Here is a 15813-nt window from a genome sequence, read left to right as displayed (position 1 = left end):
GTGTTGGGTTTTCATTGCTGCGCGCGGAAGTGCCTTCTCTAGTTGCGGTGCACAGGCTTCTCACTGCGGTGGCTTCTCTTGTTGCAGAGCACGGGCTCTAGGCACACGGGCTCAGCAGTTGTGGCTCACGGGCTTAGTTGCTCCGCGGCATGTGGGATCTTCCCAGATCAGGGCTCCAACCTGTGTCCCAGGCATTGGCAGGCGGATTCTTAACCACTGCACCACCAGGGAAGCCCCTAGGTTATATTTTTATTCATATCATTTTGGTTTACGATTTCAGTAGCTTTACTATTCAATATTGCCAGTTAATTTTCATATTGCACATAATATTAATTAAAATCAATTACATCTCCTGAGCCTACCTTTGGAAAAATCAAATCCCATTTTGGCATAAATCAGTTATCTAACAGAAATTTCTTTTATTTGCCTTATGAGTCTTTTAAGTTTTATTTTGAAATAATTATAGATTCACAGGAAGTTGCAGAGAGGTTATATGCACCCTTCACCCTGTTTCCCCCAATGGTACCATACCATCATACGTACTATCAAAACCAGGACACTGACACTGATACAGCTGATAGACCTTATTCAGATTTTACCAGTTTTAAGTGCACTTATTTGTGTGTATGTGTGTATAGTTCTATGCAATTTTACCACATTTATGGATTTGTGTAATGCCTTACAAGTTTAAAATTTATGAAAAGAAATAGATTAATTTTTTTAAAAGATAAATCTTGCTTAACTACCTTGTTTTCTTCCCAAGAAAGGTTGACTAAAAAGTCATTTTCAATTTTCAAACACAGAAGAAAAGCTATTCTTGCACCCATTATATATCATATATTGTACTTCTTGAGCACATTGTATAGAAGATACTTGTGATAATATCTATCTGGATATAATTTTTTAAAAATCAAGTAGGAAACTTTTAAAGAGGAAAAACTAAAGATTCCTCTATCAACACTACTAAATTATATTAGAAGTGACATCTTTCCTGGGGAGGGAGAATGTCACACAAAGTAGGCTAAATGGACACCTTAACAGAGTAACAGAAAATTATTGTTTACTCAAAAAAGCCTATTAACACAAAAATTATTGCATTATTATGTCTATAAATTACTGATCACAATAAAGTATTATGAGTTGTATATACTATCATTTTTATATAGGAGTGTCTTAGTCTGTTTAGGCTTCTATATAACAAAATACCATAGACTGGGTGGCTTATAAACAATAGAAATTTGTTTCTCACAGTTCTGGAGGTTGGAAGTCTAAAGTCAGGGTGTCAGCATGGTCAGGAAAGGGCTCTCTTCTGGCTAGCTGACTTCTCCTTGTGCCCTCACACGGCAGAAACGGGTAGGGAGATCTGTGAAATCTTTTTTATAAGAGCACTAATCCCATTTATGAGGGCCCCATCCTCATGACCTAAGTACCTCCCAAAGGCTCCACTTCCCCACTGGGCATTAGGATTTCAACATATGAATTTTGGGGGACACAAACATTCAGACCATAAAAAGAGGTAAAAACACTGAGGAAGGCTGAGCTCAAAAAGCAATATATTGAGCCCAGTCCTCTTCTGTAGACTTATACAATCAAGTGTCAGTTTAACGTTATAGTTATTTCAAAAGCATTTAAAACTCAATATTCCAAAACTGAATTCTTGATAGTTAAGGTCTTCCTCCAGTTTCTTACTTCAGTGAATAGTACCACTAATCCCATCCAGCACTGTAAACCAGAAGTTTAATTATCCTTGACAATTTCCTTCATTCACATGCTCCCCACACCATTCAACCACAACTAAATTCTATCGCTTTTACCCCTAAATATTTTTTGAACCTGCCCACTTTTCTCCATTTCTACCACCTGCACCATGCTCGTGCAAACTAACATCTCCTGTCTGTATGACTATAATGGTCTACTAACTCCTCTCCCTAGTCATTCTCTTTCCAATCCATTCTCACCTATAGGCAGAAGAATATTTTTAAAATGCAAATCTTTCACTCTCCCGTTTAAAATCCTTCAGTGGCCTCCCACTACTTTTTCAGCTCAAATCTAACAATCTCTACATGCCCTATCTACTTCTCCAGAACAATTTTCTGCCTCCCTACCCACCGTGACCCTATGTTCTAGCCATATTAAGCCTCTCAGTTCTTTGAATGAACCAGGATCCCTTGTACCTCAGGGACTTTGTACCAGGCTGTCTCCCCTAACTTCAGATAATTAAATGCCACCCATTCTTCAGTTCCTAGATATACTTTGTTTTTAATATATAAATTTATTTATTTTATTTATTATTTTTGGCCGCGCTGGGTCTTCATTGCTGCGTGTGGGCTTTCTCTGGTTATGGCGAGCAGGGGCTACTCTTCCTTGTGGTGCAAGGGCTTCTCACTGCGGTGGCTTCTCTTGTTGCTGAGCACGGGCTCTAGGCAAGCAGGCTTCAGTAGTTGTGGCATGCGGGCACAGTAGTTGTGATGCACAGGCTTAGCTGCTCTGCGGCATGTGGGATCTTCCTGGACAAGGGCTTGAACCCATGCCCCTTGCATTGGCAGGCGGACTCTCAACCACTGCACCACCAGGTAAGTCCCCTAGATATACCTATTTAAAGAAATTTTCCATGATCTCCCTGACTAGATTAGGTTCCTTTCATAGTCCCCTGGACTTTTCCTTCATAACATTTATCGCTGTTTATAATAATGTATTTGTATGATTATTTGGATAATGTCTGTAAGTTCGCTGATGGGAGGAACTAAGGTGTGTTTGTTGTAGTTTTGTTTTGAACACGTATCTCCAGTACCTATAACAGTGCCTGGCCCATAGTAGGCAACCAATAAATGTGTGCTGGTTGGATGAATTAATTAATATAAGGGCAAATAGCTCCACAGAGCTTATATCATGAAGAGACATCAGAGGTTTTTAATAAAGTAAATATACAAAATCAGATTTGCATTGTGTAAACATAATCTTAGCTGCACTGTGGAGGGCTGATTTAAGTGGGGGAGAGATTTGAGGAGGGAGTATGGTCAGCAAAAAGTATAGATGAGAAATGGAAAGGACTTGAACTAAGGCAATGTCAGGAGAAAGGGAAGGACAGATTAATTACATAGCTATTCTGGAACTATTCTGAAATAATTTGATGACCAACTGAATATGAGAAAGTGAGAGAGAGACTAGAGACAAGTTTCTGGCCTTTGGCAAAAGGAACTATATCACAAACAATAAGTCATTTTCACTTTAGTACCTTTCTCACTTTCAACATTGGTTAATTAATCCACCAATAAATATTTAAGGATTACTTATTTCTATAATGCCCTGAGAGTGATATAAAGAAGTGAGATACTTCAAGGAGTTCAAAATCCAACTGACAGTATATCCAAGCAATGGAATTTTATTCAGCCAGAAAAGGAATGAGTTACTGATTCATGCTGTAACATGAATGAACCTTGAAAGCATTATGCTGAGTGAAAGAAACCAGTCACAGAAGGTCACATATTGTATTACCCCATTTACATGAAATATCCAGAATAAGCAAATCGATAGAGACAGAAAGTAGATTAGCAGTTGCCAGGGACTGGAAGGCAGGGAGGGAATAGAGAGTGACTGAAAATGGGTACAGGGTTTCTTTTTGGAGTGCTGAATATGATACAAAACCCTACTAGTACTGTAAAACACACTATTGTGTAGGTAAATGACAATGCCTATTGCCAACAGATCATAGGTGCCATAGGAGTAAAGAGACCTAAGCTATCAAAGAGGTGGTCAGGAAGGCTATGTGGAAGTAGAACTGGAATCTGGCCATGAGAGATAAGTGGATGAGCAGAGAAGGAATAAGAAATCATTCCAAAGATGGGAGAAAATATCTGCAAATGATGCGACTAACAAGGCCTTACTCTCCAAAATATACAAACAGCTCATGAGGCTCACTATCAAAAAAACAAACAACCCAACTGAAAAATGGGCAGAAGACCTTAATAGACACTTTTCCAAAGAAGACATACAGATGGCCAGTAGGCACATGAAAAGATGCTCAACATCACTAATTATTAGAGAAATGCAAATCAAAACTACAGTGAGGTACCACCTCACACCAGTCAGAATGGCCATCATTAAAAAGTCTACAAATAACAAATGCTGGAGAGAGTGTGGAGAAAAGGGAACCCTCCTACACTGCTGGTGGGTATGTAAGTTGGTGCAGCCACTATGGAACAGTGTGGCGGTTCCTCAGAAAACTAAAAATAGAATTACCATATGATCCAGCAATCCCACTCCTGGGTATATATCCGCACAAAACTGTAATTCAAAAAGATACATGCTGGGACTTCCCTGGCAGTCCAGTGGTTAAGACTTCGCCTTGCAATGCAGAGGGTGCAGGTTCGATCCCTGGTCAAGGAGCTAAGATCCCACATGCCTTGGGGCCAAAAAAACAAAACATAAAACCGAAACAATATTGTAACAAATTCAATAAAGACTTTAAAAATAGTCCACATTAAAAAATCTTAAAAAAAAAAAAAGATACATGCACCCCTATGTTCATAGCAGCACTATTCACAACAGCCAAAACATGGAAACAACCTAAATGTCCATGGATAGATGAATGGATAAAGAAGATGAGGTACATATACACAATGGAATACTACTCAGCCATAAAAAAGAATGAAATCATGCCATTTGTAGCAACATGGATACAACTAGAGATTATCATACTAAGTGAAGTAAGTCAGAAAGAGAAAGACAAATACCATATGATATCACTTATATGTGGAATCTAAAATATGGCACAAATGAACCTATCTACAAAACAGAAACAGACTCACAGACACAGAGAACAGACTGGTTGCCAAGGGGGAGAGGGGTGAGGGAGAAAAGGACTGGGAGTTTGGGATTAGCAGATGTAAACTATTATATATAGTATGGATAAACAACAATATCCTACTAGCACAGGGAACTGTATTTAATAACCTGTAATAAACCATAATGGAAAAGAATATTAAAAAGAATGTCTACATGTGTATAACTGAGTCACTCTGCTGTACAGCAGAGACTAGCACAACATTATAAATCAACTATTCTTCAATAAAAAATAAAATTTTAAAAAATAATAAAGAAATCATTCCAAGGAAAAGAAAGGGCAGAGACAAAGGCATGGAAGCCCAAGGCTTATAAAAGGCACAGAGTTCAAAAGTTGTGGAAGATAGGTTGGGGACAAAGTGTTAAGAGAATAAATATCAGGCCAAAAAACCCTAATATTTTTAAACTTGTCTTTATAGGTAAGTGTTTCTTTATGCATGTTCTGTGGAATCTGGATCCTATGAGATGCCCTCTACAAAAAGCTTTTCATATTCACTAAGTTTGGAAACCCCTGCATACTACAACCTCCATTTGGAGTTTCAGAACTAGTATTGGCATATTAAAGACTATGGGAATTCTGCATTAAGGAAACTGGTTTAACTTAGCTTAACACATTATTTACCCAATTTTTGTCATGCAACCTTTCCCCTTTGGGAAACACTCCTGAAGGTCCTTCTGTAGATGATAGGAAGCAAGTCAAGTTCCAGCAGAATGGTAGGAATTGCTGGATGCTGAGGAAACAGGAAATAAGAGATAGTTTAGCTGTGAAAGTAAGAAAAAAGGGAAGTAGTAGATTTAATTAAAAATTCTGTCAATTAGGAGGGGACCTGTGAGTGATGATCGTGATGGAAGAAACAGAGGAGAAATAAAAAATGCTAGAGAGAAAAACAAAGAAAGGTTCCAAAAGAGGCAAGAAGATATGCGAATAAAAGCACTAGTAGAGGCTTATCCTTGGAAAGGAAGAAAGGTTTCCTTTAAGATTTGGAGGAAAGATGAATGTTTTGATATGCATAAAATGATCATTAGAGGGAGAAAAATATGAGGACGGGAAAATGGCTATTGGGTGGCTTAGATCATCTTTCTTGGTTAGCTGTCTCTGTTCACGCCCTTTCCAACCACTTGTTGGACTTCTGTTGAATTAGTGTTGGCTTCAGTTCTAGCAGCACAACACCTTTATCTTAATCAAAAAGTATCATGTAGTCATCGAACATTTATTAAGTTCCTGCTATATACCAGGCTCTGGGCTAGGCAGTGGGTATGATACTGGTAGACAGTAAAACACAGCTTCTAACCCCAAGGGGCTCATGGTCTAAATCAGCATTGTTTTAGGTCTGTGAAGATTGAGAAGTATAAAATACAGGGACTGCCTCGACCAATTATTGCATTTGCATAATTTATAAGTGAATGCTCTTCCCTTTTTTCAACCTGAAGAACTCCTTTTCCTTCAAAATGTACCTCATCTGTCTCTGAAGACTTCCTTGATCCCTTCCTGCAGTTAACCACTTCCACCTTTGAACCTCTTTTTTTTTTCAATTAATTAATTAATTTATTTATTTTTGGCTGCACTGGGTCTTCGTTGCTGTGCGCGGGCTTTCTCCAGTTGTGGCGAGCGGGGGCTACTCTTCACTGTGGTGCACGGGCCTCTCATTGCAGTGGCTTCTCTTGTTGCGGAGCACGGGCTCTAGGTGCGTGGGCTTCAGTAGTTGTGGCACGTGGGCTCAGCAGTTGTGGCTCATGGGCTCTAGAGAGCAGGCTCAGTAGTTGTGGCACACGAGCTTAGTTGCTCCACAGCTTGTGGGATCTTCCCGGACCAGGGCTCAAACCCATGTCCCCTGCGTTGGCAGGCGGATTCTTAACCACTGAGCCACTGGGGAAGTTCCTGAACCTCCTTTTTATAGCATTTATTATGTATGATGAATTCTTTAAAATCCCATTCTTATTAAGCCATTTCTTGGTTAGGGACTTCCTCATATACAGTCCCTTGCATATGGACATACTCCATCCTACATATACAAAACATTACCTATCTTTCAAATTTTGGCAAAATATGACCAATATTAAACTGTCCCTGATCTTCTAGCTATAAAAAATTTCCTCCTCTTTTTGTTGATCTTTCGTAATATTCTAAATCAGTGCCTCTCAAGCTTTAATGTGCTTATGAATCACTTAAGGATGATCTTGTCAAAATGTAAATTATGATTAAGGCAGATTCTGCATTACTAGAGCCCAGTAATGCCAATGCTGCTGGTCTGTGGAAATAAAGCAGGCAAAGAACTACTTATTTGTGTGACACAAAATAAAGTCAAAGGACTGTCTTAAAGACGTCTATATTATACTTAATGGTATCATTACTTTTTTTTTTTTTTTTGGCTGCGTTTGGTCTTCATTTCTATGTGCGGGCTTTCTCTAGTTGTGGTGAGTAGGGACTACTCTTCGTTGTGGTGCGCGGGCTTCTCATTGCAGTGGTACATTCTTGCATTTATACACATGCATTTCATTACTGCTTTTGGATGTAGTTTTACACCACAGAACTGAATATAAAGTCTGGATTTCATTATTCATTTATTTATTCATTTACTAGCTTATTCACATAGTCTACATTCTTTTTTTTTTTTTTAGTCTACGTTCTTTTAACTTGTACTTATGGACCTTGCTTTTATACACGTTACCTTAAGTAATTTTCACAATATTCTTATAAGTGTGATTTTCATTTTATGGATGAAAATGTGAGTTTATAGAAGCTATGTAATTTGGCCAATATCACATAGCTTCTGTAAGAGTCAGAACTTTAACTGAAGTCTTCTGGCTCTACACCAGTAACTTTTTAGTTATACCATCCAAAATGTGCTAGGTTTTATAGTCCCAAGTATCAATGTCATAGGAGATAAAAGAAAGCAGAAATCATTTATTCCTTCAACAAACAATTACTTTGTGATGTTAATATTCTGGGTTCTGTGCTAAGTGCTGGGATACAGAAAAAATTAGGGACATTTCTGTTTCTGAGGAACAGTTAAGCAAAGTTTCAGCAAGAAAGGAGTATTTGAATTCAGCCTTAAGTTTCATCTTGGGGGCTTCCCTGGTGGCACAGTGGTTTGAGAGTCCGCCTGCCAATGCAGGGGACAAGGGTTCGTTCCCCGGTCCGGGAGGATCCCACATGCCGCAGAGCGGCTGGGCCCGTGAGCCATGGCCGCTGAGCCTGCGCGTCCAGAGCCTGTGCTCCGCAACGGGAGAGGGCCACAACAGTGAGAGGCCCGCATACCGCAAAAAAAAAAAAAAAAAAAAAAAAGTTTCATCTTGGGGTAAGAAGGAGAAAAGCATTCTAAGCATGAGGACCTTGATACACATAGGTTTGGAGACAAACACCAAGGCACATTTTAAAACAAAGGACATGTACAAATTAGTAACGATAAGTATCACTGAGAAAGAGACTTGGACAGAATCTAGAAGCAAGGTATACAATAAAACCTCTACAAGCTAAAAACATCCATGGTTAGATAAACACCGTAAGAGGGGAAAAGCAAGAATTTACGTGACACGCTTAGGAACTAGAGAAGAAACTTGGTGTTGCAGAGTCAAATGTTTATGTTAGAGAACAGTAAAAAAATAACCGTGGCACCAATTAATAATGAAACCCAAAGCAGCAGCAACAACACTGCTAACAAATACTGAGCACTTAACTCTTCTAGGCGTACTAAGCGCTTTGCATTTGCAAAATGTTTGAGCACTTGGGTATTATTATTCTCATTTTATGTATACGAAAACTGAGGTTAAGAGAGATTAAGTAACCTGCCCAACATCACAAAGATAGTAATTGGTAAAGACAGGATACAAATCCAGGACTCTATACTTCAGATACACTATTCAGTTTACAAAAATATATGTCAGACTCATCATGGTTTAGTATAAAGAAATCTTAGGAAACAGAACGCTAGCTCTTAATTCCAGATCCTTCATGTGGAGGTTACTGAACTTCTCTAAGCCTCAGGTTCACTAGACCTAGAGTCTGTCATACAGAGTGAAGTCAGAAAGAGAAAGACAAATACCGTATGGTAACACATATATATGGAATTTAAGAAAAAAAAAAGTCATGAAGAACCTAGGGGTAAGACAGGAATAAAGACACAGACCTACTGGAGAACGGACTTGAGGATATGGGGAGGGGGAAGGGTGAGCTGTGACAAAGCGAGAGAGAGTCATGGACATATACACACTAACAAACGTAAGGTAGATAGCTAGTGGGAAGCAGCCGCATGGCACAGGGATATCGGCTCCGTGCTTTGTGACCACCTGGAGGGGTGGGATAGGGAGGGTGGGAGGGAGGGAGACGCAAGAGGGAAGAGATATGGGAACATATGTGTATGTATAACTGATTCATTTTGTTATAAAGCAGAAACTAACACACCATTGTAAAGCAATTATACCCCAATAAAGATGTTAAAAAAAAAACACAGGAATAAAAAAGCTCAGCAGGATTCTTAGAAAGATCAAACAAGCCGTTTGCTTAAAATACTGTAAATTTAAACTGTATAATGTTATAAACTTGAGGGTATTATTATACAAATATCTATCCTTGTCTGTATATCCCTGGATATACAGGGAGTCTATACAATCTTGGAGGCTATACGGAGAAGTCTGAATAAATCTTACGGATTTTACTTATTCCAGGTTTCTTGGTTTAATATATGGAGTCAATGGATTAGCTTGTTATATTATTGTCAGATTTCTTAGGCATATTTAAGAAAGGTAATTCCTGGAGGAAGTGGGGTATTAGAACTATAAACACAGATATATAAGTCTGAACAAACATCAGGTTGTGATACTCAATTTTTTGTGTATACAGACAATTTTTCCTTAAAGTCTGGAAAACTATGGTTGGTTATTCCTCCCCAAGCACTAGGCTACCAAATGTAGATGAAACAAACTAAAATATTTTGGGTTGCTATATTTCACCAAATTTCCATATTACATTTAAATGTATCAGCTATGTTCTCTATGATAAAAATTGTATTTTGCATTTTAATATAACCAAAACTACAGTACTATTTTTGTTTTTAAACAACGCCATTCAAAAACCAATACGAGGAAAGCAAAACAGAAAAAGGGAAAGCAAGCTATATTAACTGATGCATTACAAAACTCGATTTCTCAGGAAACACACTAAGTCCTTCTCTAGAATGAAATTTCTATAGTTAAGTATAACTTATTTTTCCATATCCAGCACTTAAGTCTGGTCACTGGAAAATTACTGGTATACTGGTATACAAAGTCTAACAAAAGTAGCAGAGAAAGATTTCAGTTACAAAGAGTCTGGTAAAGTACAGAGGAAAACAAATTCTCCTGTGCTGTAGAAAAATCTCTCCAGCACAAATGCTTCCTCAAAACAGTACATAAGGAAATCTGGAAAGCAACTGAAACTTCTTGTAATCCAGCTGGGTGTTCCCAAATATATCTGGGTCTACTTCTCTGAATATTGAGGTCAAACACCATAAAATAGGAGGAAAACTGTAACGTTGGCAAGATACCAGGTTCCATAAAACCCACAAACTCCTCGAGGGAAGTTAGTATTAGCAGCGCCTAATTTAATCTCAGCAAAAAGTTATGTGCTGATAAATAACAAAGCAACAAGCTCTCGTTCCTCGTTCTCATTCTTTGACACCTAGCCCGGCCAATCTAACCATCCCTTTCTGAGCAATGCCAAGTCACTTTAGAAATAAAATCTTGGGGTCCCGTGGGTGCCCTCGAGGTGGGTAAGTTCGCCAGAAAAACCTGCCACCAGACGGTGTAGCGAAAACCAGAAGCTGACCGAGTCACTTGGAAAGTTCCCCACACCCCACCCTCGGCCACTCGGGCCTCTGGGAAGGCCCGGCGGGAGCAGAGGGCTCGAGTCCCCCATGGGTCAGCTTCTTGCCCGTCCCCACCGGGCAAGAACCCCACAACCGCCTCGGCCCCAGAAAGACACTGCCGCGTCCGCCCGGCGTCCCCCAGGGCGACTCACGGGGCTCAGTCTCACCTTCCGCGTCTGCTGAGGAGACAAAGGTGAAGTCCCCGTTAGTGGGGGAATACGCAGGGGGAGGGCCCGGCGGCTGCATCTCGCGGCCCCACCGAGCCCGCGGCGGAGGAGGAGGCTGTGGCTGGGCCCAGGCCCCAAGGCGGCCGCGGCACCAACCAGCACGCGCGCCCGACGGCGCGACCCGCGAGCCGAGATATGTAGGCTGGGAACGAGGCCGGAGACGAGCGCAGCTGGCCGGGGGGCTGCCCCTGAGGGTCCCCCACCAAAGTCCTCTCGGTGGCTGCCGCCCAGAAACCACAACGCCGGCGCCCTGACAGGACCATAACAGTGACAGCGTCGCTGCGATTGGCTCTTTGTAATGTACTCGCCCATTGGCTCCCGGAGGAAGGTTCTGATTGGCTCTCCCTGTTGTTGATTCCGGAAGTTTACCCAGGACAGGAAGTTCACTTGTAATTCGTGGAAAGCTCGAGCTTCCCGCTGATTTTTGTTTCCGTTAAGTCTATTCTCTTCTGGCTTTTCTTTATTTCCTCTGCTTTTGTTAACTGGCGGGTTAAAGAATTTTAGAACAGGGAGTGTTTTTAGAGGTCAGCATTGGTCCGCACCGGTCCAAGATCCCAAGATTCCGTTTACCTTAGTCATTAATTAATTGTATAGTATCTTAACTTAAATTATATATCATCTCTGAGACTCAGTTTCCTCATCTGGGAAATGAAGGGGGCTGGATTGGACTAATGAAAAAGAAGATAAACTGTAAATTGCCACCCAAAGACTAGGGCTGTAGTCAAGCCACATTCCTTTATGAGGGAGGTAATTGAGGCCAGAAAAGGTGAAGAAGGAGCAGAAGTACCTAAATCTTCTGAATTCTAGTCCAATGCCCTTTTCTTTCTTTCTTTTTATAAACTTATTTATTTATTTATTTTTGTCTGTGTTTGGTCTTCGTTGCTGAGTGCGGGCTTTCTCTAGTTGCAGCGAGCCGGGACTGCTCTTCGTTGTGGTGCGGGGACTTCTCATTGGGTGGCTTCTCTTGTTGCGGAGCACGGGCTCTAGGCACGCAGGCTCAGTAGTTGCGGCACATGGGCTCAGTAGTTGTGGCTCACGGGCTTCGTTTCTCCGCGGCATGTGGGATCTTCCTGGACCAGGGTTCAAACCCGTGTCCCCTGCATTGGCAGGAGGATTCTTAACCACTGCGTCACCAGGGAAGTCCCCAATGCTGTTTTCACTACAAGGTCCTGTCTGCTGATAAACTTACAAATCCATCTAATTTTTGAAGTTTTAAAATAGATATACTTAATTTTAATATCCAAGCTACATTAATGTGACTTCCAATTTGGAGAGGGAGAGTTTGAGGGTATATTATGAGGACAGCCTTGGGGAAATAAATGATAGATCAGCGGTAGAGCAATGGGAAGGCATGGCCATTAATGTGTAAAAGGGAATATTGAAAAAATTCTCACAGGAGGTAACAATTAACTTGGTACTTAAAAGATGAGTAAAAAATTTCAGCCAAAGAGGTGTGGGGGGCTGACAGCCTGGGTCATAACATTCCAAAGATCATTTAATGGACTTGGGAAACTGGAAGTCATTTAGTTTGCTTGGACCTTAGTTTACGTGGGAGAGAATGGCTACAGATGAGACTGCATGAATAGGTAAAGACGAAATCATGAACAATCTTGCGTGCTATTCGAAGGATTAAAAAATATTTTTATGGAAGTGTTGGGGGAAACCATTAAAGGAATTAGAGCAAAGGAGTGACATATCAGATATTCTTGTTACAATAATTACTTAAACTGTCCACAGTAGTGGATGTTTTGGTTTGGGAAGCAGAGACTGGTATTTTTTTTTTACATAAATTTATTTATTTTTGGCTGCGTTGGGTCTTCGTTGCTGCGCGCGGGCTTTCTCTAGTTGCGGCGAGTGGGGGCTACTCTTTGTTGCGGTGTGCAGGCTTCTCATTGGGGTGGCTTCCCTTGTTGCAGAGCACGGGCTCTAGGCGCCTGCGCTTCAGTAGTTGTGGCTCGCGGGCTCTAGAGTGCAGGCTCAGTAGCTGTGGCGCACGGGCTTAGTTGCTCTGCAGCATGTGGGATCTTCCTGGACCAGGGCTCGAACCTGCATTGGCAGGCGGATTCTTAACCACTGCGCCACCAGGGAAGTCCAAAACTGGATACAATTTAAATGTCCATGAGAATGAGTAAATAAATTTTGCCATAGCCATTTAATGAAATGATACACTGAGAATCATCTTTTAGAGTTATTTCATGATATGGAGGAAAACAATCTCAAAATTCTTTATAAAGTGAAAAAAATCTGTTTTTTCACTTTCACTTTGATCTGCTCGTGATCTCAATTTGCATATGCTCCCAATATTATATAGATACAGAAATATAAAAAATATAACTGAAAGTATAACATCTCAAAGTGTCACAAGTGATTATTATCGTGGGTGGCTTCTGTGCTTTTCTATATTAAGCTTTTCTATGTTTTCCAAATTTTCTGAAATTAATATGTATTACTTTTTTAATTAAAAATATTTTATAAAGATAAAAGCAGTTTAATTAGTTTCAAATGGTATAGAAATATATCCCATTCAGCGCTTGCTGTATTTTCTTCATTGAGCCAAGAGGTAATTATCTCATTAATTACATACAAAAATGCTTTTGCAGAATCAGCTTTTTAAAAACTAGAAAATGGTATGTTCACTTTTCAAACATAAATAGCTTAATCCAGGTCCATCCTCAATAAAATGTGGTGGATGAATTATTTTAGATACTAACCAGCAAGCCTGATCATTTTTTCTCTCAAGACCTTTCTCAGTCAATAGTCCTGAGTCCATTGACCCAGATATCTAGAGCATCCGTGGTTGGGACGGGGATGACCCTACTCCCTAGTTTCCGGAGGCTTTCCTGTAGCATTCAGGAAGTCTGAAATTCCCAGTCTTCTGTGAGGAGATGGGAGAAGCAGAGAGACAGACAGTGTGTAAGGCAGGGGTGGAAAACATGCATTCAAAGGCTGAGATGTAAACTGCTGACTTGGAGCAAGAGGAGGAAGGAGCCATATCTTAGCAGTCTCCTGGCAGCGGGCAACCAGATGGGATCCACACTGGGAAACAGAAATTACACACCACCCAAGCCAAGTGTAACACTCAGGATGAGTATACCAGCGACAAGTTCCATCATAGGAACTGAGCTGAGGAGAGGATTCTGATCCCCCTTATTGCTGTTAGAGGCAGAACTTAGACTACATCCTAGGAAGGAGAGAGGGAAAAGAAAAAGTCAACAGGAGTTTTAAGTTGGAATATGACTAAACTATAGATCTGGATAGACTGAGGGCTCACTGAACTGGAGAAACTGACCTCAAAATGAGTAGATTAGAATTCTCCCATCAACTTAAATGGAGATTGTATCAGACAGCAGCTTGATTTATAGAGAAATAAAGTTTGCATCTTTTCACACCTGAGTTTGAAATTCATACACTAAATCAAAGGCAGTAGAATCATCATAGACTCATTCCAAAATATTTCCATTGTAAAAATGGACTGATTGGTTTGTGCTTTACCTAAAGGAATTATTATATGACTAATGGTGGAATATTAGTTAAGCCTTGGCCTAACTGTCTTCTGTATACTCTTGCTTAAATTTTTAAATCACCTGTGGTGGAGAAGTAATCACAAATTTTTTATAGGACACTAATCAAATTTACTTACCCAGATTCCTACTTGTCATCCCCTTACCACTCTTATTCAGAGAATCTTAAATTTGATAGAGATCAGAACTAATTCAACTTCCCACATAAAGCAAATACTAACCTCCTAAAGAATTCATGCCAATTAGCTGCTAAGACAATAGTCAATGTGAAAAGGTACAACAGAGCCCATTTCAGTGGGTTTAAGCAGAAAAGAACTTTATCGAGTATGTCAGGTAACTCACAGAATCTTCAGGAGGGTCCAGAGAACCAGGATTGGGAGGTTGTGCAAGCAAGAGCAGGTGATTTCAGGGCTGGATTGCTCACTTGGCAACCCTACTGTCTCTGCCATTGGACACAGGCTCTGCAGGACACCAGAGCTGCAGCAACTGTGCTACTGCTTCCACAAGCTGGATATCTCTTCGCTATTTCACCAGGATGGCTTTCACATTAGCACCATGTTGGCTCCAAGTGCAGTCTCATATTGGTTTCCAATTGGCAGAACCCTGGGGGTAAGTACGCACTAACTTCAAGGGACGCTGTGAAAAAGGGTTTTTGGCTTTTGCTTTGGGAATGTGGGTTTCATAATTTGGGAAACTCCCCAATTATTGGAAGGGTGTTTTAAAATTCAAGGAGAGCAAAAAGCATGACCAGTTACCCTAAAGCAGTGCATTTTATCTTTGGCAGTCTTTGGCATTTTGAATGAAATATTGATTCCTTGTAAATAACATTTATTTGTCATAAGCATCTGAAACCTGCTCCTTCTTCCCTATGCCACGCCCCTGCAGACATCTGAACACAGCTATCGAAACTCCTTAAAGATTTTTTTCTTCTTGACAAATATCTCCAGCTATTTCAAATGTTAATTTTAGGATAGGATTTCAGTCACCTTGAAAATCAACAATCTGTCCTCCCACATTCAGTTTCTCTTACTAAAGCCTCTCTTATATTAGTGTATCTGAATTATTAGACAGGCCAATTGTAAGGAGTGAGGATGGGGAATTATATAGAGTTTTAAAAAATATATATTATATATATATATATATAAAGCTGAGAATAATAGACATGATATACCCCTACTTCCTAAAGGAGTTAGTTACTCAAGAAGGTTTGGCCCTCCTTTATTAAGGCATACTAGGAAGTTGCCAAAAATGAATTGGCCCAATAGCTTCCCCTGCCACTGACTTTTTGGGCAGAAGACTAGCAAAATTCTAGAACAATTATTAGAGTTAGGAGTTACAGGCCCCCAGGGAGCAAAGTATTGTCACTTTTCCCCTCCCTCC

At 40.3% G+C, this 15813-nt stretch overlaps 1 protein-coding gene across 2 annotated transcripts in view; it reads right to left on the bottom strand.

Moving 5' to 3' along the window:
* Window positions 1–11162, bottom strand: part of YIPF4 (Yip1 domain family member 4) — a 30232-nt gene extending 19070 nt beyond the window's left edge. The window contains exon 1 of one of the 2 annotated variants that reach the window (XM_082852079.1): window positions 10838–11162. In XM_082852079.1, the coding sequence (XP_082708205.1) occupies window positions 10838–10931 (94 nt within the window). In that variant the 5' untranslated portion in view covers window positions 10932–11162. The remainder of the gene's footprint in view (window positions 1–10837) is intronic. The other variant, XM_082852080.1, reaches the window with a different exon arrangement.
* Between the last annotated feature and the right edge of the window lie 4651 nt (window positions 11163–15813).

This window comes from Leucopleurus acutus, assembly GCF_964270905.1.
Source record: "Leucopleurus acutus genome assembly, chromosome: 12".
Taxonomy (NCBI): domain Eukaryota; kingdom Metazoa; phylum Chordata; class Mammalia; order Artiodactyla; family Delphinidae; genus Leucopleurus; species Leucopleurus acutus.
Note: the sequence above shows the minus strand (reverse complement) of the source record. Positions and strands in the feature narration are given on the sequence as shown.